This window comes from Brienomyrus brachyistius, chromosome 1 (genome assembly GCF_023856365.1).
Source record: "Brienomyrus brachyistius isolate T26 chromosome 1, BBRACH_0.4, whole genome shotgun sequence".
NCBI classification, from domain to species: domain Eukaryota; kingdom Metazoa; phylum Chordata; class Actinopteri; order Osteoglossiformes; family Mormyridae; genus Brienomyrus; species Brienomyrus brachyistius.
Window position 1 is genome coordinate 20,021,084 of NC_064533.1, and position 27,678 is coordinate 20,048,761.

The following is a 27,678-nucleotide window of genomic DNA, read 5'->3' on the forward strand; positions in this document are numbered from 1 at the left end:
TGAGCAGATATCAGGTTTGAACCAGGAATCCTGAAACGGTCATGCAACAGTAGTCAGAACAGCTGCTGATTACGTTCTACACCTTACTGTTATATGGCCTATATGATGTGCTTGACAGTTTGATACTGGATATAAGGGGGAATAAGGAAGTGGTCCCTCAATCTGGGTTCTTCCCTCCTTCTCATTAATTTTTGGCCCTACTTTACATTTTCTCCCCCTAATCTGTGCTGTTTATAGGCAATCCTCACCCAGAATGCCATCCACGGACAGCCAGGCTGATGACAACCCCTACGACTACAGGAAGCTCCTCAGGAAGACCTCTCAAAGACAAAGGCTCGTAAAATAACGCTAGTGCTGATCTAGGATCAGTGTTTGATGCGCCGGGTGGAGTTCATTCATCTGAAGTGTCTCATAAACACGTCCATGAGCTGTTTCGGCCTCCCGGGCTCTGTTGAGCACTTGATGTGAATTGGTAGTGGCTTCACTGACCTCGTTAGCATTGTCACCGGCCTTGTTGGCATTGGTGCCCAAGGCAGGTGCTGACATCGCAACACCAGGCCCCACCACTGGGAGGTCACACAGCTGGAGTCAACTCACTACCTCCCGTCCAGATCTGGAGGATGTTCACATGAGGGACGTGACTAGATGTCCAGCTGAAGGTTCTTGGTTTGGAATCTTCTGAAGCTGCTATGATAAACACAGTGGGTGGGACTTTGATGACACTTAACTAGGAAAACTACTGGTTGAAAGCCTTTGAAGGCAGATATGTAAACCAGCTGGATCTAAAGAGATTGAGTGTTAAACTTCCCGGGGCACCATGTAATTGCTTAAAATGATGATGTCATGAAGTCTGGGTGACTTTGCATGAGCCAAAGTAAGCAGTCAGGACGAAACCTCATGAGATCACTATACACAGGGATCAAAAGACCTGGACTGCAATCACAAATTAAACTTTGTAGAAATGTTACACTTATGGCTGTTCTTGCCTGCTATAAAGAGATTGTTTTGTATTTTACTCTGGTATGTGTTACTTCTTTGTGATCATACAGTATGTATGCATATACTTTTTGCTATATGTAGGCCTGTTTTTGCTGTGTAATTGCATGTGCTGTTTCTTTATATCAGAAAAAAAGAGGCAGAATATATGTTTACATCCCAATTAGTAAGTAATATTTTTATGACATAAAGAGGCAACAGAAGACGCAGAAAATATATTTTTGTGAGCGTATGTCACAGAGTTAAACTAACGGCTGGGTTGTTGAGAACGCATTGTCCTGCATTGGATGTATATAAATGCTGAAACGCGAAGTGTGTTCAATTATAACAAAGCTGTTATAATTAGACGCAAATTTTCATGTATCACAGGTTTAACGCATTTTTCAACACAGTTACGTAGCTTATTTTGCTTCAGTAGCGTTTACTATGTCGTATACACTGCCGTAATATTTGTTACATCCTTTGTGCCATGTTTCGTTTTAATGACTCGTAATCAAACCTTTAAACGGGGATTAAATCAGTATAGCTGGAGAGGCAGAGAACTGCATTTTGCTGTGGTTTATATTTGTCTCCATTTGTCACCGGTCCCCATGCGTCCTAAACTATTTAGTGATTAAAAACAGCGATTTTTCAACCCTTTGGTCGCGATCAAAATCTGAGTCGCGGCAAGTTCTGAAAGTGTCGCGAGACAAATGGAAATGTAAGCATATTAAAACCAGCAAGTTCCTTCTGAGCTCAGTTGTATAATTAACCTAGGCTATACAAACGGGTCTTGGGTCTGCAAATGCTTAGGGAAAAACTAGTGGACGCTCAACCAATCCACGAAGCCAAACCACAGATCCCTAATTTAAAATTCACTGGCACATCCAATCAGATTTGTGCGATAGGCATCGATTGGCGTATATTGCAGAGCACGCAGTATGTTTGATCATAGCGTTAATTTAAACCTAGCTATACTTGACATAGGGTCGCGACTGAGCGGGCATGGTAAAAATTAGGTAGCAGAGCAAAAAAGTTTGAAAACCACTCATCTAAACGGCCTGTAGCTGTCTGGACAGCGCCCAGTTTCTCCTTTCAGTGGTATAAATATCAGAGATTCAATTTATGAAAAAAAATCACTGAAAAGTTTTGCTCTTGAGAAATGTGTGGGATATTGTGGATTCATAATTTAAAAGTGTTTGGATTTTTCCCTGTAAATATTCATGAGCTGTGGTCGCAATGATTTTGTGGTCAGACATTAACATGTTAATCCAGTTTCACATCAAATTAGTTTAATCTGGTCATAAAATATATGTAAAAGATTCATTACAGTTAATGTTTTTGCAGTTATTTAGACATTTCTTTGAATATGTTTGTGTTCTGATTGATCTTCGTGCCTTAACTTTTGAAAGTTTTATTTAAGTTGTGAAGAAAAATAATAGGTGTATAACACGCTTGGTTAATAAGAATGAATTGAACCGTTGAGATATTTCAATAGCTTACTTGACAAGATGTCTTGTCCTTTTCAGTGTTACACACATCAGCGTTGGCACCATGCAGGGGAGTTGTATTAGGGGGAATCGATGGCAAAGTATTCGGGACTTAAGCTATACTTACACATTCATTTAGAAGAGCTAAAAAAAATTAACCCCCCTCCCTCAAAAATAAATAAATAAATAAATAAAATAGACCTAACGACGCCCTTGGGTGGCACTTAGAACATAAATTTAGGAAGACATAAAGCGACTTCATTCTGTTGCGTTCTTATTTGCAGAAGCATCATCCAAAACACTAATAATTCAAAACTGTTCACTTCATCCATTTTTGGTCATTTTTAATACTGAAGCAATTATGCAACCGTACTTTGCTCAAGACAACCGCGACACTGAGAAGCAGACAAGCTTAAGGAAACATTTCGAGTTCCTTAACTATGCATTAAAATTGAGAATATCTGAATTAGATGCACATGTGAAGGTGACAAATTGTAATGCAGTTTATTTGCAGGAATAGTAAAATGCAGCCGCTCTGCTTACATATGCGTACAACCACCGTGGTACAGTATACATTGCCAGTATACTGGCACGAGCTTCGTGGTCTCAGACACTACTAGTCCAAATACCTGACAACCAGCTGCGCAAACGAGACTATTTTATTTATCCATATATACTGCCCAATACCCTCTTTATAGTCAAAAATTGTACAGAAAATGCTGGAATACTTTTAAAAGACTACCTAGCATGTGCAAAATATATTTTAATTTGGTTCAGCAAATGCATTACATTTGGTTTACGAGTCTATATCTGGTCGTTTGACGTTGCGCATTTCTTCTGGTTTGTGCAACCCAGGGTGACAGAAAAAACCATCAGGTCTGTCCTCACAAGACAATCCCCAAGCCGCGCACTGCTGAGGCTGCTGATCGGTTACGGTGGGCATTGAATTTGCTCTTCCGCAAGCGCTCCTGCGTTATTAATAATGATGTCGCGTTATTTCCTCCACTGGAAGGACGTGCAACCTGACAGTTTAGGGGAAATCAACGGCGTGTAGGTCTTAATCTCTTATAGGACAACTTATCAGCCGAAGAAGTCAAGTGCACTTTCCTTCCAGTCGTGCGCACGATGTTTTTCTCCGGAGTGGGGGACGGGAGAGAAAGAAGAGGACAACTGGCGCACATTTGCGGTCACGACTAAATACGCAATGCTGTCCGTCATGAAGCGAGTCACGCAAGAAAGTCCGCTGTGACGCGGAAATGGGTAAGCTCTACTCCGGCTACCAAGCTACTTATTAAACGCTAATTGTCGGTCTTTGTGAACTCGGGATAATTTCTAAGGTGGATTCATCCAAAAACATTTCAGATATTCATCCTTCCGGGCATTTAACACACGGCTGCAGAAAGTTGCATCTATGTTGATAAATCTAGGGGTGCATCGTGACATTATACCGCGTGGTTGCGTCCAGACATTAACCTCATTAGATGCAATAAATTGCCAGTGTTGACGAAACGTCGTAAACGCATCACTACCTAAATGCCTGTCTCGCCCGGTAGTTTGGCTGAATCTGAATTTTGCGGGCAGTCGCTGCGCAGCCACACTGCTGATGCTTTGTGTTTAATCTACTGTGTACCTGTGGGAATCTGACCGGATAGGAGTCCTTCGGTGAAGCAGCAGACTCAGTCACTAGGTTGGTGTTTTACTTTTTTTCTTCTCCTTCCTCTTCTTCTTTTTCGGCTTGTTGAAATCCTTTAGGTGCATCGCTGCCAGTGGGATAAACCTAGACGCGCTGGGATCAGCACCACGACTCGAAACAGCTCCGTTCTTTTCCCCCCTCCCTTGGCGTGCTGCGGTCCGTCTGGATGGGCGCTTTTTGCCTCCGTCTCTGACTGCTGCTAAAACTGCTGCTACTATTTCCGATGGCATCGCACGGGTTTTGGTCTCTTAGACCTGACGACTCGGCTGATAACAGCAACCAGGTCCCCAGTGCGAGTAAGTGAAAGCCAGACCGTAGCGGCTGAAACATAACGGAAAAGCGAATTAGGCTACTGCGTGAATCTTATAACTATGACTCCTCTGAAGGGAATATAGTAAAATTTGGATAAGAATTAAACGTTACATTGCTGGACAAACAAAAGGCATGGACAACAATAGTGCGTCAATAATAGAATATTTGCCTACTTGCCTAGCATTTATTTTTATATTTTAATGGTTAAGGTAAAACATGTTATTAGATGATACATTATCAGCATCATTGTGCATATATATTATAATTACTGTGCACTCATACCATTAATGTTTAAACCATTCAATTTTAAATATTAAGCCGAATTTTCTGGCTTGGATTTTATTCATGTTCAATAGAAAATATTTTTGTCTCAGTTGCAAATTTAATGTTTTCTTCTCAATTTGTCTTTGTAGCAAGAGCATGGTGTCAGGCGGCTGCCCAGAAATTCACGGGCGGCATTGGGTCGAAGTTGTGTGGTATGTGTTTTAAATGTGGCATTTTACGATTGGGATCAGTTCTACATATCGAGTATAATAATGTAATGCAATAATGTAAAATGTAGAAACAAAGAAAATAATAATTGACTTCGTATTTACTGAAAGAAAATATAACTGAAAATCATCGCTGAAATAAATAGCCGTTTGCATCGCTTTTGAATTGCTGCTTTAGCCCTGCTTAACGTTGGAGAGAGCGAGAAGTCGGCCGAATCCCCCGCCAAACAAGCTCAGGCCGGTGTAGAAACGTGCGACTGCAACCAGCCATGCAACTGTTCGAGAACAAACCAGGGATTCTCCGATCTGTATTCAACAGGTACGTGAAAAATTAGGAAATACCCATCTAAAACAATACTAACACTAGCCTACTAGTAGTAGTAATATTAATAATAATAATGATAATAATGATAATAAATACATCGCAGATGATAAACTACAATATAAATGGTTTCTAAAGATTTATTTACATCTCAAAACTGACTACTCAAATTGTTTACCGTATTTCTCAAATTAAATGTTACTATATTAAATGGTACCATACGATATAAATTTTTTCCACATAAAATACATATTTTTAGGCCACAGTAATAGCCTACATACATTTTGAAGAAAGCGCTCATTTTCTATTTAATTGTAGGTCTATTTAGTAATCATTTGACGTTGTACGTATTATTGATATGGAAAACAAAATTTCGCACTTGATAAAATCGATGCAACAATTCATAGGCAGATTAAGTAATACATACAGATTAATAGTAATATTTTAAGCATATATTCAGATGTCTAACTGGCTCAATTTGTTCCGCAGATTTACTGCCCGCGAGGAATGGGGACATGAAGACAATGACCTTTTTGCAAGAAGTTGTGGACATTTTGTTGTCGTATATACTGGAATCGTTTGACAGGTCAACGAAAGTAATAGATTTTCATTATCCAAATGAATTGCTTCAGACCAACAACTGGGAGCTTTCGGACGAGCCGGAAACACTGGATGAAATCCTGCTGAGCTGCCGCGCGACGCTGAAATATGCCATCAAGACAGGTAGAGTTGTTTATCTCTTTATTCATTCGTTTTTATTTCCAAATGGATTTTTAATTTCCTTGATAATTATTTACATTTTATCACCAAAACTACACCATGTTTAAGCTTTAATTCCGAGTCATCACTCATTAGATTTAAAGATTAAGCGAAGGAGGGATTTTTTGAGAGGATACGATCCTCCGAATTTATAACTGGGAGTTAAAAATTGTAGTAGTGATAAGTAAAAAAAAAAAAGTCTTTTGGTAATAATAACGAAATTCGGCTCCAAACCGATGTTACGATAACATACTAGCTATTGCCGTACAAGGTTGCAAATCAAACGGAGCAAAAAGTAGGCCTAAATGAAAATTAGTTACATTTGCACTTAATCGGAAAATATATATTTTTATTTAGCGTTTTTATTTAGCGATTAGGCGGTCATGTTCATTCTACACTATTTATTATTACGTGAGCATCTTACAGAGAAAAAAAAGTCGGCACGACGTCTTCGAAACGCCGCGCCGCCGGAGCGCAGATAAAGGCAGGAGAGCAGGGGCGTAGGAACCACCATATTTAATTTGGCTTCATTTGCCCCCCCTCAAAAAAAAAAAAAAAAAAAAAAAAAAAAAAAAAGCATTTATGCTAATAAGTTGGGTCCCCCCCGTACCAAACTCTCCTACAAGGGCGTAGTTATCGTCGCATACTTAAGTGTACATTTTTTTGTCACTATTTTTATTTGAAATATACATAAAAAGCGTAAACAGATGAAACCTTTCGCTCCCTACTTTCAAACACCTGCGAATTAAAATTACACACATTATATATGAAATGATCTGAAACTCAAAGCGACGACAGGAGCGGTACCAGAGGCGCGCTTAGAACGGCATGCGCCGCACCGCAAATGCGCCCTGGTTTATAATTAAGCGGCAGGTGCGCTTTCAGGACCGGCATTGTACCAGGCCCACGGCTGTGGGCACTGAATGGATAAAGCTATGAATAAACTCAAGAGGCGGCCAGGCCACAGTGAGAGCTCTTGTTAATACGAGCGTTTTATAATTCAGTCATTACAGTTCTGCCGTTTTTTCATATTCTAGCGCACCCCAGGTATTTTAACCAGCTTTCCACCGGACTCGATATGGTGGGACTGGCGGCCGACTGGCTGACATCTACCGCCAATACGAATATGTGAGTACGGCAAGCACCCACTAGCGACACCAGACCTTCATGAAACAGGGCATTTTCCCTCTTACCTGTCTGTCAAAGAGTGTAAAGCTGCAACAGCAGGAAGTAGGAAGAGTGAAACATTCAATACGAGTAATTTTAAAAGGCTTTCCATAATCTGGTGATGATGAGTGCAGAGGTGACGTGAAAGTGTTACTGTTTATTAGAATGGTGTTTAGAAGAATAAGGCAAATAACTTATAGCAATATTTAGCGATGTATTGACTCATTCAGGTCAAAGACATACGTTTTTATTATTCTGTAAATGGGTATAAATACAGCCACTGTTTTAATTTTCGGACTGATTTCAGTCTGGACTAATTAAACACACATTTGAAACGTAGATGTACAGATTCTTATCATCTCAGAACAAATATCACCAGCAGCCATAGAGAAACGTGTCCACGATGGGAAGGGTTAGCTTTGACGCGTGTACCTCAGCAGACACTTCAGAATCTTCAATTTCTAATTTTCTTAATCCGATCTTTAAACCCTTGGTCACTCAATGGGAGATTTGTGGTGTAACCAATAAGCAACATTTCCTTAATGTTTGAGGAACGTACAGCGGGCAGCGTGAACAGGAGATGCAGATCATGGCCGGCATCTTGCTTTCCCGGTTCCGGTCTTGCAGTCACTTTGCAGGACTTTGCATCTGCAGGTTCACCTACGAGGTGGCGCCCGTCTTCGTGCTGCTGGAGTACGTCACGCTGCGGAAAATGAGAGAGATTATTGGCTGGCCAGAGGGGAGGGGCGATGGCATTTTCTCACCAGGTAGGTGACCCCCCCCCCCTTCCGTTTTCCCTCGGCTTGGTCCTCAGCTGTCATCACTGTTTTTTATTCTTCAGTGGGATTGACGACGTGCCCTAGGCGATGGAGATGGGATTGTTTTCTTTTTCCCCCCAAATCATGTTTCAGAACAAAGACATTATTGTCGTCTTTTCCAGGTTTTGCAACCTGACATTTTTAAGACAATAGCATTGTCACACAACACCTCTGGGCGTTTGAGTCCTATCGCATGTGTTCTTCCTGCTCATCTGACTTTAATACGTACATATATAGCTCTGGAAAAAATTAAGGGACCACAGCAACAGTTTTTTGTTTCACTCATTTCTCAATTTATGGGCATGCATCTGTGAATTATTATATATATATATATATGCAAACTCCAGCCTGGCTCTTCCCTGCTTCTCATTGATGAAGGGCTTCTTCCTTGCTTTATGGGACTTCAGTCCTGCTACTAGGAGCCTGGTATGAACTGTCCTAGCAGTGCACTTCACGCCACTTAATGTTTCCCATTCCTTTTGAAGGTCACTTGACGCCATCCTCCGATTCATGAGAAACTGTCGGATAAGTTGACAGTCGTCTCTGGCATTAGGGAGTCGCCTCTCCCTTTCCCCTGTCCGGTTTCTGGTCTTTCCCAGTGTCTCCTGCTTCACCTTATTCTTGTGTCCTGCTGTCTTAGAAACCTTGAGCCTGGAAGCAACCTGCTGCTCAGAACAGGCTTCTTACAACAGAACCACAATTAAACCAGTATTTAAAAATGCAGATTAGTTTAAAAAAAATAGTGGTTTTAATTTTTTTCCAAGGCTGTATGTCCAGTTTACTCTCACTTTACATCCAGCTGAGTTGGTGACCTTAAATTGCCCTTGAAGGCTAAGAGAGGGCAGGTATACATGACTGACCATGTCTGGGGATTCCTGGGAATCCTGCTGGTGTGAATCGCCATAGAATAAGCAGCTAATCGGAATAGACAGGTGGAATGATGCGACTTCCTCTAAGCATAAAAGCTCCATCAACCACACATGGCACCGTGGAAAATAAGAGGTCCTGTTTAATCATCCATCAGTGCATTTCGCGTAATTGCCTATATGTGATCGCAAGTCTGGAGCCAGTCGCCGACTGGGGACACCATGGACAGAATACTAATCTATCACAGTATACACACTATGGAGGGCTTGGGGACAGCGGTGCACTTAAATCACGTCTATAGACCATGAGGGGAAATGATACTACAGAAAGGAAGCTCTCCGAGGACTGAAGCCCCAAAGGAAAAGGCCGGGAAGGCCTGCCTGAGCATCTCCGCAGTTAGAAAGGGGTGAGAGTCCTTACAGGAGATCTTACAGGGCCTGTGTCATTGTCTCCTCTCCAGGCGGCTCCATCTCTAACATGTACGCCATGCTGCTGGCACGATTCAAGATGTTCCCGGAGGTGAAGGAGAAAGGAATGTCGTCGATCCCGAGGCTGGCCGCCTTCACGTCGGAGCACGTAGGCCCTGCTTCTTCCGAGCGCTTGCCTCGCAGAACGGCCAGAGTTAAAAGCAAGCACACAGGGGAGCTGTGCAGAAGATATTCACCACATGGTGCATCGTGTGTTCGATCACGCAGACAGAGGCCCTGTATTTCCACCATGACTCTGTTACATCACGGGGGTGTTCCTGCCCCTAATGTCTCCTGCAAATGTGCTTCTGCCGTTTCACCCTCAGAACGTTCTAGAATATTCCATGGCGGGCAATAAACAGGAGAACAGGAACATTTTGGGAAATTAAATTTGTTCAGCTGGATATCACACCATTCAAATTTAAATCAGAGACCAAAATAAACTTTATATTAAATATTTGAGAGATGTTCTCCATTTATATGCAGTAATACAGGAAAATAGTCAATTCCTTCAGCATTCCTTCTCTATTGCTGCAAATATACACAATCCACAGTTAGATATTTCCACAGAAATAACAGAAACAGTATTCAGAGTAGATAGTTTGTGTGTATTGGTCAGTTCCTCTTGATCAGATTTTACCCTTCTCCTTCAGAGCCATTTTTCGATAAAGAAGGGAGCCGCTGCCCTTGGAATTGGCACAGAGAGTGTCATCTGCATCAAGGTAGACGAGAGGTGCGAAGAAACTGTCGCCCGGCACCCCCCGGCACATCGCCATGGCGCGGCCCGTTTTCATGTCAAGTCTACCTGCGGTAAAAACCTCTTTCCCCTCCACAGGGGAAAAATGATACCATCTGACCTTGAAAGACGATTGGTCGAAGCCAAGCAAAAGGTAGGGGGCTGCCTGAGGGGAAGAAAAACACACAGACGGTGTAACGCTTCCATCGGTGACGTCACTCATTTCAGTATTTTCCGTTGCTGCCCCTTAGGCTCACATGGTTCCTTTTGTTCTTCATAGTCTGGAGTTTAACCAAAACCACATCCATAGAAGCCTCTGATGTTTTGCTCTGTAATTTTTTACCAAGCCACACTCCCCCAGTCCGTGTTTAATTCACTGCCGGAAATGAATCATTTTCTGTAATGTCTCATGTGATCAGGAACAGGCTAGTACATGTTGCAGATTGTTTAACATAGTGAATATTCATTAGCCCTTCGCCTGTCAACTGTGAATTGCCAAGGAAACCGCCGACACGTTAATATATAAACAGCCGTGGCGTCTGTCAACGAGAGAGCAGAACCCTATTGTTTATGTAGGCGCCCCCTACCCATTGATGGTGTAACCACATGTTTTCTGTGACAATGCCACTGGATGTTTGCCCAGGGCTTGGTGCCCTTCTTCGTGAGCGCCACGGCCGGCACCACCGTCTACGGTGCCTTCGACCCCCTTATCGCCATCGCCGACGTCTGCAAGAAGCACGGCGTCTGGATGCACGTGGATGTGAGTTCGCCACCCCACCACCCACCTGTTTCTGGTACCTAGTGACAACTAGGACAATTTTAAACCCGTGATACACCAGATAATCTATCCTTGGACTACAACTAGTTAGATCAGAAACTGCTATCTGCTGTCTAATCTATTTGCCGAATTTGCTGTCGGAACAGTCCGATGAATGTATTGACTTCCCCGTGGCCACTGTCATCTGACCTGAATACAGAGCAATGAATGAATCTCCTTCATTGCAAATTAGAATTAAAACTGTAGAAGAGATATCATTATTTTCTCATTTGCTAAAAGAGCTTCTCCTGAGATCGGTGGTCATTCAGAGTGTGATGGATTCATTCAGTAAATTGGGGCCTCTGTCGATTGGACAGATAGTGATTCTTTGTCAGTGATCGCTTTTCTCGTGCTCACATGCTTTTTCTTTAAAAAGTAGGAAAACACACTGTCCAGCACTTCGCCCTAAGACCAATACAGATGCACTTCGCTTTGCAGTGGTTTGACTTACAGTATTTCGACTTTACGATGAATTTCGATCTGTTCGTGGGCAGCGATATGTCGTATGATACTATCTACCGATGCCAGACGATGGCAGCAGCCCTGCTGAAATATTTATTTATTTAGTCAGTGACTGGGCGGCATGGTGGTGCAGTGGTTAGCACTGTATGGGGCGGCATGGTGGTGCAGTGGTTAGCACTGTTGCCTCACACCTCTGGGACCCAGGTTCGAGTCTCCGCCTGGGTCACGTGTGTGTGGAGTTTGCATGTTCTCCCCATGTCGTCGTGGGGTTTCCTACAGGTACTCCGGTTTCCCCCCACAGTCCAAAAACATGCTGAGGCTAATTGGACTTGCTAAATTGCCCGTAGGTGTGCATGTGAGAGTGAATGGTGTGTGTGTGCGCCCTGCGATGGGCTGGCCCCCCATCCTGGGTTGTTCCCAGCCTCGTGCCCATTGCTTCTGGGATAGGCTCCGGACCCCCCGCGACCCAGTAGGATAAGCGGTTTGGAAAATGGATGGATGGATGGATAGTCAGTGACTGTATATATTCAGTTAGTAATTTTTTTTTTTATCGCATTGCACTCGTATTTGACTTTATCTGAATGTAACCCTATCAGAAGTTGAGAAGCACCTGTATTCTGCTGCTAACTTGGGAACATCTCAATATATCTTACTTTTGACCGGAAAAACAGGGGAAGTATAATAATGATGTTAGTGGATCATGAGGGAGGGGACAGTGGATAGCGCATGCTAATGTTCGCGTGCTAAATGCCTCTTACTACGCAGGGTGCTTGGGGTGGAAGCCTTCTCATGTCCAGGAAGCACAGGTGGAAGCTGAATGGAGTGGAAAGGTCATTATGCTCAAAATGTTACTATCCGCCAGAATTACTCTCCGACCTGTTCGGTTTGCATACGTTATTTTGCTTACTTGTACCACATTTTTCTGTATTTGCTTAACCTGGAAGTAATAATCTGTCAGTCAATAGTATCAAATTCTTTGAAGATAATAAAGCTAATAATTACGTATTAATGGTCTTCTTTTCAATTTAGCTTATTTTACGGAATAAACATGACATATGGTGCAGAGATACAGCTGGAGGGGAGATTCATGGGAATGACGGTTGAATGTTGATGCCGCTGGTTACAGGGCTGATTCTGTCACCTGGAACCCCCACAAGATGATGTCGGTTCCCCTGCAATGCTCTGCACTGCTCGTCAAGGAGGAGGTAAGATTAGCACAGATTCAAAGTCTGGCCTTCAGATTATCATGCTTCCTTAGTTAATTGGAGCTAGCTGCCTTAACCATAGCGACCGTTTGTCTTTGAAGATGTTTAAAAATCTCCACGTTGTGTATTTTAACAGATAAATGAAAAGCTTTTCAATAATTCTTGCATCTTAGTACCAACTGGAAGTAATAGTCATCATCTCCTCCATTTAATGTTTCATCCATCCATCCATTTCCTGTACCCGCTTGTCCTGTGTGAAGTTCATGGGCATGATTTTTTAAAGAAATATTGCTAAAGGAGAGTTTGGTCTATAGCCGTACTGTTTGCTGTGGTTAACAGAAGCATTTGACTGAAAAATGATTACGCAGAGCTGAAATGGGCTGCTCTTCAACGCCCCCTGCAGGGACTGATGGCGAACTGCAACCAGATGCATGCCTGCTACCTGTTCCAGCAAGACAAGCAGTATGACCTATCGTACGACACAGGAGACAAGGCTCTGCAGTGCGGCCGGCACGTCGACATCTTCAAGCTGTGGCTCATGTGGAGGGCCAAGGTGGGTCATGTTTGAAAATAATTTGGGTTCATTTAGCCAGTAGCCATCCCTTAGCCAATCAGCCAATGGCAGCCAAGTATATGTCAATTGCTGAATTCTTATTGGACGACCCAATACATTAGTGCCTTGACAGTTTCAATGCTCAGTGATATTCATCGACCAAGTTTCCCTTAACGTGGTGGCATGGTTTTCTTCTGGTCTCACCTGACAGTGTAGTCAGTTAAGTCACGAATTATCTGATCTCCCGGGCAAAGAACTTGCCAGGCAGCTGTAAGGGAGGCTTCATTGTAACGGGTCTCTCTGAGTGCAATGACAGTAAATACAGTGCAAATAAGAAAAATAAATACCTATCTGTGCTTCATTTATTAGGCCCACAACTAAACAATCGTTTGCACTGGTTCCTTTACTCATTTGAAACATTCCATCATTGTTTATCTTTACATTGTGTGTTGATATGGTTAATGTGCCCCCCGCCCCCCCTCGCTTATCCTGTATTTCCATGTATACCATATATGTAGCTCCACAGTCTGGGGAACGTTGTTTTACGTCACTGTATGCAGTGTACTGAATGTAGCTGGTGTGACAATGAAACCCCACTTGACTTAACCAGATAGAATAAGGAAAATGCAGACAGTGCTGTAGCCCCCCACTCAGACAGACAGACAGACAGACAGACAGACAGGCAGGCAGACAGACAGGCAGTCAGACAGACAGACAGACAGACAGGCAGGCAGGCAGGCAGACAGACAGACAGACAGACAGATAGACAGACAGACAGACCCACCCCATGGAACCTCAGATGGGCGAACAATGTTGTGTAGCTACTGAAGTCCCAGTTATTCCTGGCATTGCTTCTCTAATCTCTTCATATCACACCTTTCCTCCTGCTCCCAGGGAACCATCGGGTTCGAGGCTCAGATCGACAAATGCCTGGAGCTTTCCGAGTACCTGTACAACCGCATCAAGAACAGGGAGGGATACGAGATGGTGTTCGATGGAAAAGTAAGTGTCCGCTTACGGCCCCACCTCATGGCGGATGACGGTAACGCAGGTCAAGCATCACGGAACCTGACGCCGGGGATATAACGCTCGTCTCACAGCTAGCGTGACACGCCAGCGTGTTTTTCTCGAGCAGGCTTCATATTTTGGGACTGCGGCATGCTTTGCCGCTGTTTTGTGTGCCAGCCTATCTCCTGCTTTTATTTCGACGGCCCGCAATTATGCATAACGAGGCATAATTACTCCGTGCTGATATAATGAGCGGAGTGGCACCCGTGCCAAGCGAACACACAGTACGCACTAAATGTGTAGGGGAAGGAAAGCAAAATACTCCATGGCTTGCATTTGGTTTAGTGTATATTGTTGCTTTTTTTTGGGGGGGGGGTGTTATTTCCATGGTTTAAATCCTGATTAGAATTAGAATATTACAAAAATTGTAGGGTTCAGGCAAAATATAAACAGCGCCCCCCTCGTATTCAGCATGAGGCTGGCTGAAACGCCCATGGGTTGCAGTGGTTCTAGGAGGCGGGCTGCTGCTCTCCTCACTCTCCATGCCTTTCAGCTGCCAGAAGCTCCGCCTACCAGTCCCACATCATCCAATTGGGGGGGCAGGCTGATGGTATAACACAAAGCCACCATAGCACTACCAGGTGCATCAGACCCCCCCCATCCCCCCTCAATACACACACACAGGTTTGTAATTATATCTTTGTGGGGACTCTCCATTCATTTATTTGGGGAAAACCCTAATCTCAACATGACAACCTTAACCCTAAGTAACCAAACAAATTACGAGACTTTTGGTATTTTTCGTTTCTTGATTGCATTCACAGATCTTCGTTTTATCACATTGTGGGGAACATTTCACACACACACAGACACACATACACACATGGGGGCTAATCTGATGCTGTTATTGCTTTGAATAAACAGGAATACTAGGCTGTAGGAGAGCAGCGTCATGCTGTTTGGGGTGATCAGGAATGACCTGCTGTGGCAGGCATGTAGCACTCTGCCGATTCCTCATGCAGCCCGCCGGGGCGTGATCCACACGCCAGTCAGCGCTCTCTTTCTGTCTCCTCTTGTCTTTGTGTCATGCTTATCCCCTCCACCACAGCCTCAGCACACCAACGTTTGCTTCTGGTACCTTCCGCCTGGCATCCGCTACCTGGAGGACAAGGAGGAGAAGAAGCGGCGCCTACATAAGGTAGGACGCACCCTCCCCCCCCGCAGGGGTGATTTTAGATTTTTTTTTTTTTAAGGTACAGGGCATTAAAGGGGCCATACTTCACACAGAGGGGCCACTCAATTAGTAAGTGACAGGGGAGGGCACCCCCCCAGGGGCCAGTCAGCTTTAAACTGAGGCCACTACCACTGTGGCCCCGCCCCTAAATATATGCCTTTGCAGACCCTCCCACCCCATTCGCTCCCGCAAAATGGCGGAGCCTCCAGGGAGGTTCTTAGGCGAGATGGACCACGTTCAGACGACAGCTCGACACAGACGGCGGCGTTGGGAGGAGGGACCTCTGATCCGTAATTAGTTGAGCAGACGCCGATACGTGCCAGTCATACTAAGGGGGCCCTTCTCTGTAGACCCTCCACCCTTGAAAAATGGCCTAAAAATAAACGGTCACGCTATACCTGCTGTAGACACCCCAATGTGCTGCCGCACTCGTTCAACCAAGCAGGCTCAAATTAACCGGCATTTGGCCCCATTAAACTCTGGGGAAAATGTTGTAAGTGCAGTTTACGCACTGCAAAACCTCTCTGGCGTCTCAGTAAGGAGGGAAAATGAGGTGCGTTACGCTTTTCCTTCGCTGTAGTGCGATGAAAATAACTATTTTTAATAGAACACCTGCAAGGTATTTAGATACATTTACTCAGCACAGTTAATGGTGTGTTTGTCTGTGCAAAGGTGCTTGTATTTTAATTTGTGTTTGGATGCATGGGGGGTTATTTCAGAGGGGGTGGCACTTCGGAATCATCTGCGTTATTCAGATTTTCAATTTATTTCAATTTATTCAGATTTTCAAGATAGCAGAGAACTAATTCTATAGTATAAGATAGCTTTGTTTCCATGGGAACACACATTCTACGTGTTAGCATAAAGTTCACAGCTTAGCTCTATAGAGACATTTGTGTATCTGTGTGCCTGATTAGATTTACTTTTTTTGCTTTTTTGGTCTTTATCCGGTTTCATGCTTCTGAAAATGCTGAACCAGCTAAAGCAAACAGAAATGGAACGAAATTTGAATGAAATGAAATAATTTTCAAAGGTTTCAGTGTAATCTGGGCTCTGCTAATTAGTGTATCAGAAGGTTCCAGAATGTGTTTTTTCATTATAGAATCTGTCTTTTGGTCTGTGATAATCGTTAGGCACAGTGGGCATTTCTTCACATTATCTGTGCATTTAATCCTGTACAGTGGGAATGGAAAAGCTTATCAGAGTATAAGAGCAAAACCAATTTAAAATACTTTGACCTGAATGCATTGGAAGATTCCGAAGGATGAAAGGCTGCAGAACATCTGACAGCTAATTTCAAACATCACAATGGAGAGTCTTTAGATGGACAGAAGTCTCCTTGGTCACTCTGGCGTCTCTCTGGCTTTGAGAGAGATAACGTCAACGGCGGGAAACTCGGGTCACCTATTGAAGCAGCTTCAGCGCAAGAGTGATGATGTCACCGGTTCCTTTCACAAAGCCCCTTAGACCGTAATCGAATTGGCCCCCATGACGATTCGACCAGAAAATAAATTGTCTTGCTCCGATTCCCCCAAGATAAAGCGTCAATGATGCTGTGAAATCTTGGTCAACCTGGCCAGATACTGCCCCATACATAAAGCATCTTCTGCCGCTTCTGACGTAATTTGCACCTCAAGACATACTGACTGAAAGATGTTTTTTTGACAGTGACAATCAGATTAAAACCATAACTTTGTTCGCCAGTTCGATTTGTGGCGAGCATTAGAGGGAGGTATTTAAGACTGAAATTCCTGGACTGATATTCTTGGTTTTATACTCAAACCTACAATATTTACAAGGAAAAGGAGAGGTTAACCATTTCCCCTACTCTCCCTCCTGCAGGTGGCACCAGTCATCAAGGCTAGGATGATGGAGTATGGGACGACCATGGTGAGCTACCAGCCGCAGGGAGATAAAGTCAATTTCTTCCGCATGGTCATCTCGAACCCGGCAGCCACTGTGGAGGATATCGACTTTCTCATCGAGGAAATCGAGCGTCTCGGACAAGACTTATGAGTAATGCACTGCTTTGTGAGAAACTTGAAATTGAAGCGTTTGTTGTGAATGTACCAGTCTGTCATGGTTGTAACTCCAAATGCCGACATATAACTTATGAAAAACACAGATTATATGTATTTCCATATGGTAGTTGATGTTAGCAACGTTGTCCCGAGCTGTTTTTGATGCTTTTGTCTAGCTTTTGTGTATAATTTAGAATTTGCGATGTTTTGTCATGAATAGTCGAGGAAATATTACACTCTCAGTACAAGTCAGCTGCTCCACATTGGTGCAATTGGTTATAAACTAAAAGAAGAAATATTAATTAGGAGCTATCCTTGATCTTATTCGGAAACAAACAGAGCCATGCAAAGCGCATAGATTAAGGGGCCACCACCGGCCTGCTTTTGCTCTGTCTGTCGATGTTTGCAGAGTGATGCCCTTGCAGGGATGAGAAAATCCTATTTCAGAAAGCACCGGTATAAACCTTAAATAGATTCTGCATATATTACAGTAGATTGTAACGGATAAAGGATGAGGTGCCTTGTTGTGTTGTGAAACTTGATAAAAACCAGTGCAGGGTTTCAGCGTCCCTGTCCTCTGAGCAAACGTCGCTGGTCGTTCCGGAGCTCGAAAGGATCCAAGTAGACTGTGCCCATGATGTAATAAGAGTGAACTGTGTACGGCCGTGTCGAAGTAGTATGACGGACCTGGGAAGTAAGTGTCTGGATACTGTGTAGAATGAACTAGAGGGTGCGGACAGTTTTAACGTAAAGCGTAGTGCATAACTCCACATACCCCAGAAATACTGTACAATTCAAGAAAAACATCATTGCAAAAGTTGCAGACAGTCACCTTCTCTCAACACCACGAGCTCGGGAGCTGCAGATGGTTCCGAGGCGTGCCGATACCAGAAGCTGGGCCTATTGCACGGTGCTCAAAGGGAAAACCCACTTAACTTGCACTAAATCCTAGAGGAATGACGGGCAGCTGCACTGCCCTGCAGATTTTTATACTCCTACGTCAAGCAATACGGCTCGACAGGCGTAGCGAAAGCTTCTCCATATGACCTTTGGAGGTCGCTTCCATCTGAAGTTCAAAAAGAAGCACAATTAGTCTATAAGTATATGTTAAGATACCATTATTGTCTACTGTAAATATGATTTTAATCACATATCCAGGAGTCTATACATATATGTACATATATATATTTCATATTATAAGAGAATTTTGTGTGGTACTGATATTTTCTCTACTCGGTATAAATACTTGAGTTTTCCTTGTAAGCACGTCACGCTGTGATGGCAGGTTCTGTCATCCAGCGTGTCCATTATCCGCTTCACCTATCTGGAAGGGAAGGACTCTGAGTTTCTAGATGCTTCTGAGGGCATCAAACCTGACCTGAAGGAAAGCAGTGTGCAAGGTCACACCCTGCGCTGCACGTTTCCAGGCACGCGCTCGAAGCCATTCCTTGAAAAGGCCGATAATACTCGCCAAGAGTTGTATGTGTAATTCGTGTTCTGTGTGTTTGTGACCGCCTGTTGCCTTGGTTACCGTTGCCGGTGTAATGTAGTCCTTTTTTCTCTGGGATCGTGCACTTTAGAGTTCTGATGCGTAAGTGGTTATGTATGATGTCCATGGTTAGTCAGCGTTTGATGTAAAATTAATAATAATCTGTGATTAGTAAAAATCTCCACTTCAGCGTCTATTGAAGATGGAAGCCTAGATTTTATTTAAAGCCTTGTGTTTGCTGTTCGGTTGCTTTTGTAGTCTGTTGGAGTAATTTGTAGATAAAAAGTCACTTTATAAAGGCAAATACATATATATATATATATATAAATATATATAAATGCTGGTTGTCCTCTTCTGTTTCCAAAGCGAACATGCTTGCAGTTTTCTATGCTAGATTGGCAATCTCACTTTGACACGTGTAGCTTTGCAGTAAAAATGGCCGCTGACCTTCTGTTTTTTGTTTTGCTGCTGCTGCTGCTGCTTGACTTTGCTCGTTTTGCACCTGCATGAACGCCGCCACCCCACCAGCTTCAAATTAAAGCCGCCGCTTTTGCCAGCTTCAGCCAAATGCTATGCCGCTAGATCCCTTTAATGCCCGCCCTCCCCGTTTTGACCGATGCTGTGCATGCCTGCCTGCCCGCCGGCCTGCCTCGCTCTGCCTCAGCCTCTCCTTTTTGCTTTCTCTAGCAGGCCTCTGCTCTGAACGTAGAAATTCGTCTGTCTCTAGATCATAGGCGTAACTCTCTTTCCGTCACCTTCTTGGCTCTCGCTCAATGTCGTGACCTCTGCCCCTTCGCAGCTTCGAGGCAGTGGAGCTGTTCCTTGCCACTCTAGCCCCCCTTGGCTGCCCGTTCGCTGAAGGCCGTGACGTATAAACGCAAACTTTATTGCATGAAGACAATATGTCCCTTGTAATCATCCATCACCTGCTTCTCAGCGCTGTGTGACAGGGTAAGATTAGGACCAAAATTTTAAACGATACGCTGGCTGATGTTAGATATTTAGTTGATTAAATCTTACTTTTTGATTCAGGGAGGATCTTCAGCTTGAATAGCGCTGACGTACAGGCCAGCCCCTTTGTGAAATGGTGTTTTTATTTTTCATGAGCTGTGTCAAATCTCTGGGGAACCAATAAAGGAATAAATATTTACTTGATGAACACTGGCCCAGCTGTCTTCTGGTACTCCTTGTGTCCGTCCCGGAGCGCACTGCATCTGAGTCGAGCTAAACAATGCTACGTTTGAAAAACAGTATGTTGCATCCCTTGGATATCGCAATATGCACTACAGAACCCGCTCTTAAGAAGCCATATTCATTAAGGACAGACTGAATTTATTACTTTTCACTTGGGTGACCTTCCGAAAATGCAAGAAGACACTTAGCAGAAACAAATTTAATTTCTTGCCAATTTTGGAGCCAAAAAGAGATGAAAACACTTTCAGTTAACTGGGATTGTGAGGTCTGTTCCTCTTCCCCCGCATTCACAACAGACAGAGCAGCGTGGGCATGACTGAGTGCATTAGAGCGTAAAAGGGGCTCTCTAAGCGGGAGCAAAGACCATCAAACGGGGAAGAGTTACATAAGACCCCAGATCAACGGATGTGAGTAAACCTCTCCTGGATTGGAGTGGATCTCTGAGTGCTTGTTCAGGAAAGCAGAAAGGTTTAGGCTTCTCTACCAACCACTTGTAAGTTTTGGGCACTTAACAGCACGGCTGTTATTATTGCATGTGGTGTGTTTTCATAGCTGCTTAGCTGATCTGTGAATAATTCCTTGCTGTATTTAAACCGCTCTGTTTGGGCTCAGATCTCCTGCTGGTACAGATCTCAAGCTTCCATTACTACATCTAGCCACGAAAATGTGCTCCACTGTGTGTAAATTTGGAAACTCAGTACTGCAGGTGAAGCATAAAACAACAACATGATAGAACAAAGAAACAGCAAACCTTTCTAATGATGCGAAAGATCTAAATTGCTGTGCTCAGCTTCTGCTGTTCCACTGATTCACTTCTGATCTCTGCTGAAATTGTGACTCATTAGAAGTCAGGTAAGTATGACTGAAACCTGCTGAGATTACAGAGAAAAACTTAATGTGGTTTTGAGGTTGGATTCGGTTTCTTTGTAGGAACAATGAAATATTTGTCAATCATTAAAACATTTTTCTTTCCCTGAGCTGTAGGATTTGGCTTACCCATGAATGTGTAGGAAATTAACTGCATAAAACTTTCTAGGCTGCAACTATAACATACTTTTCTTCATTCATTTCACTCCCTTTTGGACTTTCTCTTAGCCTGTCTCTCATGCAGATGCACAGCATGTAGCTACACAGCATGTAGCTACATACCATGTACTGTAGATACACACCATGTAGATATACACAACATAGGTACACACCATGTAGATATACATCTAGTAGGTATATATCATGCAGATATATACCATGTAGATATACATCAAGTAGGTACATATCATGCAGATACACACCATGTTGGTACACACCATGTAGATATACACAATATAGGTACACATCAAGTGGGTACATATCATGCAGATATATACCATGTAGATGTATGAAAATTATGAGTAACACAATAAAAACTAGTAAAAATGTCTTCTGTTCCCCAAAAAGTTACTGATATCTACTTGGATGGCTAGATGAACACCACTTCAGTTTCCAAACTTCTCAGTGGTACCCGAACCATTCTATGTATTTATTAAATTTCACCACCAGCTCACTTAATTGATTAACTTAATTAGTCAAAAAAGTGAACGAGATATTGAATAGATATATGAGGTGGGCTAGTGGTCAGGTCAAAAAACACACAGGTGTGTTGTATGGTTGCTGGAAATAACGGTTATTTTAGCAGAGGGTTTGAAATGGCTAAGCTGACACGCTTTGCCAGGCGTAACAGCATAGTTTTACAGCAACATGACACTTATTTAAACATATTTTTTTGGCTGCCTAAGACTTTTGCACAGTACCGTACATCAAGTAGGTACACACCATGTGGGTACACTCTTTTTAGTTGTACCCTGTGTGGATATACACCATGTAGGTAGGCATCGTTTGTCAGCAGACACTTGACAAGGGTGAATTTCCAGATTCAATCCAGGAGCAGTTGAAATTTTGGAAGTAAAAAATGATTTACGATTTCTGCTGCAACGCTGAAGGCAGATATTCTAAGAACAAGGGTGTAGGATAGGTTTCAACATTGGTAGGAAACAAAGTCAGCCCCAAACCCCCCATCATCCCAGACTCACACGGTACTCCCACAGTATTGGTAGAGACTTATACCTACTTGTCCATACCCCAATCTACACCCTTTCCTATGAGCAATATTCTGTCCCTGCACAGGGATGTTATCATTATTTTTGCCTCTAGGTGTCACTGTTTCCACATCTGTAAAACCTTTCGGAAAAAATACGTTTCTCCCTCTCTCTCTCTCTCTCTCTCTCGCTCTCTCTCGCTCTTCTGCCACGTCCATTCTAATTCCATATAGTTTTAATGCCTCTGCCTTAATTGGTTGGCTCACTGAAAATATCAGTTTGTTTATTTGCTAATTTTTCTTCAGGTCACTGGCTTCCATTGCAAATCTTTATTTCCATAAACTCCAACCCCCCCCCCCCCCCACCCCCCCAGCCGAAGTGCCTTTTCATGTGCTGGAATGCTTTTGGTGGGGAACCAGAGGCAGCTTAAGCAGACCCTTCACTCCTCAAAACGCCGGGGAAGCACTTCCAGATGTTGTGCCTCCTTTGGAACTGCCCTCCAGCTCCTCGCTCTTCCGTTAGGCAAGGGGGGCGTCAATCGTTCGATCGAGGTGCAGCTTTGGGGCACGGTGCTTATGGTTTTCATTGTGGGGGAGGCTACATTTATTTTCTGAAATTTGGAACGGCGCTGCTGATCACGTCACCGAGGCTGCCAAGAATAACGTAGCCCACTGCCCACTCCCACTCACAAGCTTTGGTGGGGGGGGGGGGGGGGGGCAAAGAGTGTTTGCCCCTAGGTGGCCTTCCTGCATTACAATAAACATGTCTCCACACTGTGTTCCATTAATAAGAACAGCGTGATTCTGCCAGACAGTGGTTTTGATGCAATTACACAAAGGAGTCGCTGTGTTCCAGTGGCTGAATTCATTTCCATCATGTCAGGTTAGGTTTTAGGGCATTAGTACTGTCTGACTTTGAGTTGTGTCTGAACACAGTGATCAATAAAGACTTAAACGGGTGTACTGGCCTGTGCATTGTGTAAGACATGTTACGTGTCCAGAACAGGATCGTGTGACAGAAACACCTGGAGAATGAACTGTCACTGCTCCCAGGACCTGACCATCATACCCTAGTGATCAGAATTTATAAAGCACTCAAAACTCTCTTCTTTTCACATTAATCACAATATTGGTTTAGCTCAGATGTTTTATCAAGCATGCTCTCATTTTGAGAACCTCATACACATTAGGTCTGTAGGCTAAAATCCCAGCAATAGTGCTCAATATCCATATTGATAATGGCTCAACAAATGAAACCTGTCAAAGCTGATGACTTATAGAGTCCAGTTTCACTATTATTTCATTTCAAGTAGTTCTATGTAAAAAATATTAAAGGTCAGTCTTGTTGGAGAAGTAAAAGTCAAGGATGAAGAGTGAGCAAGGATGAAGGACATTTGAACTTTGGTGCCCCCCTTAGGCTGCTCCCAGAGATGCATTCTCCTGGACCATGTGGAAAAGTTTGTCCTGTTCTCGTTAGCAGAGTCAGAGGACGACCCTGATGGATTTCAGAGTTGGTGCAGATACAGGCCCTCCCGGACCTTTTGGTCTTAAGGGAAGCGTCTGAGACCCAAAGCACATGCACATATGTTTTTGGTTACCATTTCTGGGGTTACAGTATAAGTTGGGGGCATCCAACACGATATATTACCACGGAAACAAAAAAGGGACTTTACCGTCAACCTGTGTGCACCTGGGACACTGTAAACTGCATTCATCGCATTTCTGGATTTTTTAGAGGCAGCACCCCTTATTATGCAAAAATGGCGATGATCCACACGGACCTTTGCTATATTTCATAACTGTGCAGGATCTCTGAATGTCTAATTTTCCGTACTGTCCAGACATTACGGAATATCATATTTTCAGATCAACACTATTCCATAATTTTTTAAATCCTGACCATTAAATTTGCTGAGCAAGGGGGTGAATTTACATCACTCATTTATTTACATCACTCGGTGCAATATGTGGGGGCGGCATGGTGGTGCAGTGGTTAGCACTGTTGCCTCACAGCTCTGGGACCCGGGTTCGAGTCTCTGCCTGGGTTACATATGTGTGGAGTTTGCATGTCTCCCCATGTTGTTGTGGGGTTTCCTCCAGGTACTCCGGTTTCCCCCCACAGTCCAAAAACATGCTGAGGCTAATTGGAGTTGCTAAATTGCCCGTAGGTGTGCATGTGTGAGTGAATGGTGTGTGAGTGTGCCCTGCGATGGGCTGGCCCCCCATCCTGGGTTGTTCCCTGTCTCGTGCTCATCACTTCTGGGATAGGCTACGGACCCCCGCGACCCAGTAGGATAAGCGGTTTGGAAAATGGATGGATGGATGGTGCAATCTGCATGTATGTGTGTATGTATGTACGTGTATTGAGTCTGTGCGATATGTGTAATTGTGTGCACTAATTTTATCTATCTATCTATCTATCTATCTATCTATCTATCTATCTATCTATCTATCTATCTATCTATCTATCTATCTAAAATGTTGGCACAAGTATTTCAAAATACCGTGGTATGCCGTATTACATTAAATTAGTAGCAACTTCCAAACTTCATTTGCTTTGCACTGCTTGTATTTATGTTACTTAAAATACTTCTGCCCTCTGCTGGTTTGGTGGAATAACACTGCTGTACGCATGCGTCGGCTGCAACCATCTGCGCCTACGGACAAACGTAGCATGAGTACGATTCTGTGCAATAAAGTTAAGTATGAACTAGGTTTTACTGAATCTTGACATTGGAACATATCTTGGGCAGTATGGGGCACCAAGCAGAGGTAGAGTCTTGACGGGATGCCAGTCCATGTCCACGCACAAGCTATGGGTAATGAACAGAGATGCCTGTTAGCCTAACCTCATGCATTCGGACTGCTGGAGGGAACCTATACAACGCATATAAACTCCTCACACACTCTATTAAAACTGTTAAATCTAGTGTAGATGCACAAACAGGAACTGGAGAAGTGGAACGGAAGACGGATGGGTGGTTTATTTAAAGCGAACTAAATTCATCTTAAAATTCGTATTATCAACCTTGGTTTCATTTTGCGTCACTTTGTTTCCCTTTATTCCAGTATCACTGTTGCGTGACGCTGATTTATCCGTCGTTGAGTATGTGGGGAGAATAATACCAAATAAATGTGAAATAGTTTCTAGGCATTCAAAGCCATTAATACCGCCATAAAAATGCAGTGGCCAGCCTTAAGGTATCTGTCTATAACTTGACGATCTCCAAATTATTTCAAAAAGTCGAATACATCTTGCGATCCGTAAATGGCAAATGCGCCGGCTCGTTCTGGGGTTTCGTTTTTGTGGTTGTTTTTTCCTGAAGTATTTCGAATTATGTTGGAAACCGTTTGTATGTTTTTAATTTGTTCTTACTTAAATTGAGGTTAAGAGTAGACAATATTTAATTTTCTCTTGGAGACCTCACACCGTTTTTAAGCTACACATTGATAACTGGAACCCATCACGGTTATTTATGTGATTAAAGAAACTATGTTTAGGCCAAACATCTGATTTTCACTAAACCCCTGGCTATAGTGGTGAAGGAAGCATTTCCTAATCATAAGGGGAAAAACTCATTAATCGCAAGCGGTTGTTAAATGAAGCGATTATCATCAACGCTGAAAGCTTGTTCACTTTAAAACCACAGAGAAAAATAATAATAATGGCTGTAAAGACCATATCTGTCAACCCTACCAGAACATGAAGTCATGCACGCTTTTAAAAACCGCTTACAAAAAATGTATCGACCTTGTCTGAAGGTTTTTATTGCCTTTAATTTTAATCCAGAAAAATGTTCGTGTTTTGAAAAGGTTTGTAACCATTTATCTAGGAAAAAATGATCACGCATCATGTAATACGGGCTGCGCTTATTATTTGCTTTGCTGTGTGCGCTGCGTAATTTTAACCAGCTTAATGTATTCAAGGCAACATGTGAGGATGCATTGGGAGGCCTTTTATCTCCGCGCCAGAGAGGCAAAGTAATTAACCTCGCAGCTCTTGTCGGCGCGGTTTAAAAATACACAGAGGATCTGCATCCTTGCCGCCTCGAAAGTTTCGCGCTGTCAGCGTTTTACGTGATCTGGACCGCAGACAAGGCTCTCATTTCACTGACATCTTTTACTTTAGTGTTTCCAGAGTTGGACTGAATTGTGTATGACTGACACAATATGAGCACACATTGAGTAAACAGGTAGAAACTAGAGAAATAGTTACTCTGTTGAAACTCACAATGTTTTGTGAGGCAGGGAGTGCTCCACAAATCAAGATAGCAAGTTAGCTGGGTTAACTTAAACTAGAAGTCATGATTGGGTCCAATGGGAATGCTCCTTACCTATACTTTTACTGGACAATCATGACTTCTAGCTTATGTTAACTCAGCTAACTGAGGAATCTTGATTTGATGGAACAACCCCCAGAATTTCTTGCTTAGCGGGAAAGCTTGACACATTTATGGTACAGTTTAAATGAACTATCTTCATTCACTTACATTATCCCAGATTACCTTAAATCCAACAAGTTATCTGGCTAAGCAAGAAATACTGCTTCATGAAACAGGCCCTTAAAGATGAGATCTGCTTCGGTCTTTTTACTGTCCATAATAAACACACCGTAGGCCAATTACTAAAAGATGCATACATGTAGCTTACTGTCCTGCATAAATTAAAATAATATTTTAACAGGCTTATCTGTCCCTGCTCAATAAAGATACATGTAATTCCAGTGTGAAATGAGTCAGGTGCTGTTCAGGCGTTCAGTGTATGTGACAACGCAATGTGCTTTACATTCCCCGTTTCGATTGAAGTAAGTTTTGTTGAAGATGGCCGTGTTTATTTAACACGAGGGTGGGGGATTGTAGTTTGGTTATGTTAATGTTTCGCTGAGGTTTTGATTGTGGATGTAATTGTTAAGAATTAATCCAGAACTGCAGTAAGTGTGGGATGGTTCTGGGGGGGGGGATAGTCTTGCATATCTTCTATGGAACATTTGGCTCCATGTCTTTTCAATCTGTGGTGAACAAAACAAAATGTGTACTTTGAACATTCAAGTTATTATGAACCTGTTATATTGGAGAGGATTCATCCGTTCACATTAATGTGTATCGCTTTAATTTTAACCTATCAAAACTTTAAGTTTATGTGTCTTACTAAAGAGCATTGCTTCTGAAAATACCTTATACCGCGGTATAAGGTCCGTATAGTATGAAGGTATGCGAAAGCCTGATCTCAGCCCGGCTGTGTTGTCAGAGATGCATGTCCATAACTTTAGATGTCAATATTAATATCACGCTTCACCCAGCCCAACTTAGTGCTTTTTGCATTGTAACATTACACTGTCCTGTTAATTATCCGCAGTCTGTGGAAAAGGCATTCGAGTAGGAATTTCATCATGCTTTGTACATTGTACTTGGTACATATGACACTGCTTTCTTAGCTCAGACTGAACTGGGAAGCAGAAGAAACTTAAACTGTCGTTACATTTTGAAGACGCTGTACACAGAGGCAAACTATAGTGTTCTGAATATTT

At 43.0% G+C, this 27,678-nt stretch overlaps 2 protein-coding genes across 6 annotated transcripts in view; both read left to right on the forward strand.

Annotated features, from left to right (window-relative positions):
• Nucleotides 1–2,418, forward strand: part of myo3a (myosin IIIA) — a 53,051-nt gene extending 50,633 nt beyond the window's left edge. For all 3 annotated transcript variants that reach the window (XM_049020693.1, XM_049020686.1, XM_049020701.1), the window contains one exon: nucleotides 238–2,418. In XM_049020693.1, coding sequence (XP_048876650.1) covers nucleotides 238–346 — 109 coding nt within the window. In that variant the 3' untranslated portion in view covers nucleotides 347–2,418. The remainder of the gene's footprint in view (nucleotides 1–237) is intronic.
• Nucleotides 2,419–3,059: 641 nt separating this feature from the next.
• On the forward strand, nucleotides 3,060–20,050 carry gad2 (glutamate decarboxylase 2). 3 transcript variants are annotated; one of them, XM_049020714.1, is made up of 17 exons: nucleotides 3,060–3,725; nucleotides 4,218–4,454; nucleotides 4,884–4,946; nucleotides 5,140–5,280; nucleotides 5,773–6,006; nucleotides 7,080–7,170; nucleotides 7,864–7,976; nucleotides 9,355–9,470; nucleotides 10,015–10,094; nucleotides 10,197–10,251; nucleotides 10,741–10,857; nucleotides 12,142–12,206; nucleotides 12,503–12,581; nucleotides 12,985–13,134; nucleotides 14,029–14,136; nucleotides 15,251–15,340; nucleotides 17,219–20,050. In XM_049020714.1, the coding sequence occupies exons 2-17, from the start codon at nucleotides 4,382–4,384 to the stop codon at nucleotides 17,390–17,392; spliced, it is 1,749 nt and encodes a 582-aa protein (XP_048876671.1). In that variant the 5' UTR covers nucleotides 3,060–3,725; nucleotides 4,218–4,381; the 3' UTR covers nucleotides 17,393–20,050. The 3 variants fall into 3 exon arrangements, with proteins under 3 accessions (XP_048876671.1, XP_048876682.1, XP_048876693.1); XM_049020725.1 differs by lacking the exon at nucleotides 3,060–3,725 and adding an exon at nucleotides 3,763–3,802; XM_049020736.1 differs by lacking the exons at nucleotides 3,060–3,725; nucleotides 4,218–4,454 and adding an exon at nucleotides 3,817–4,152.
• The last annotated feature ends 7,628 nt before the right edge of the window (nucleotides 20,051–27,678 follow it).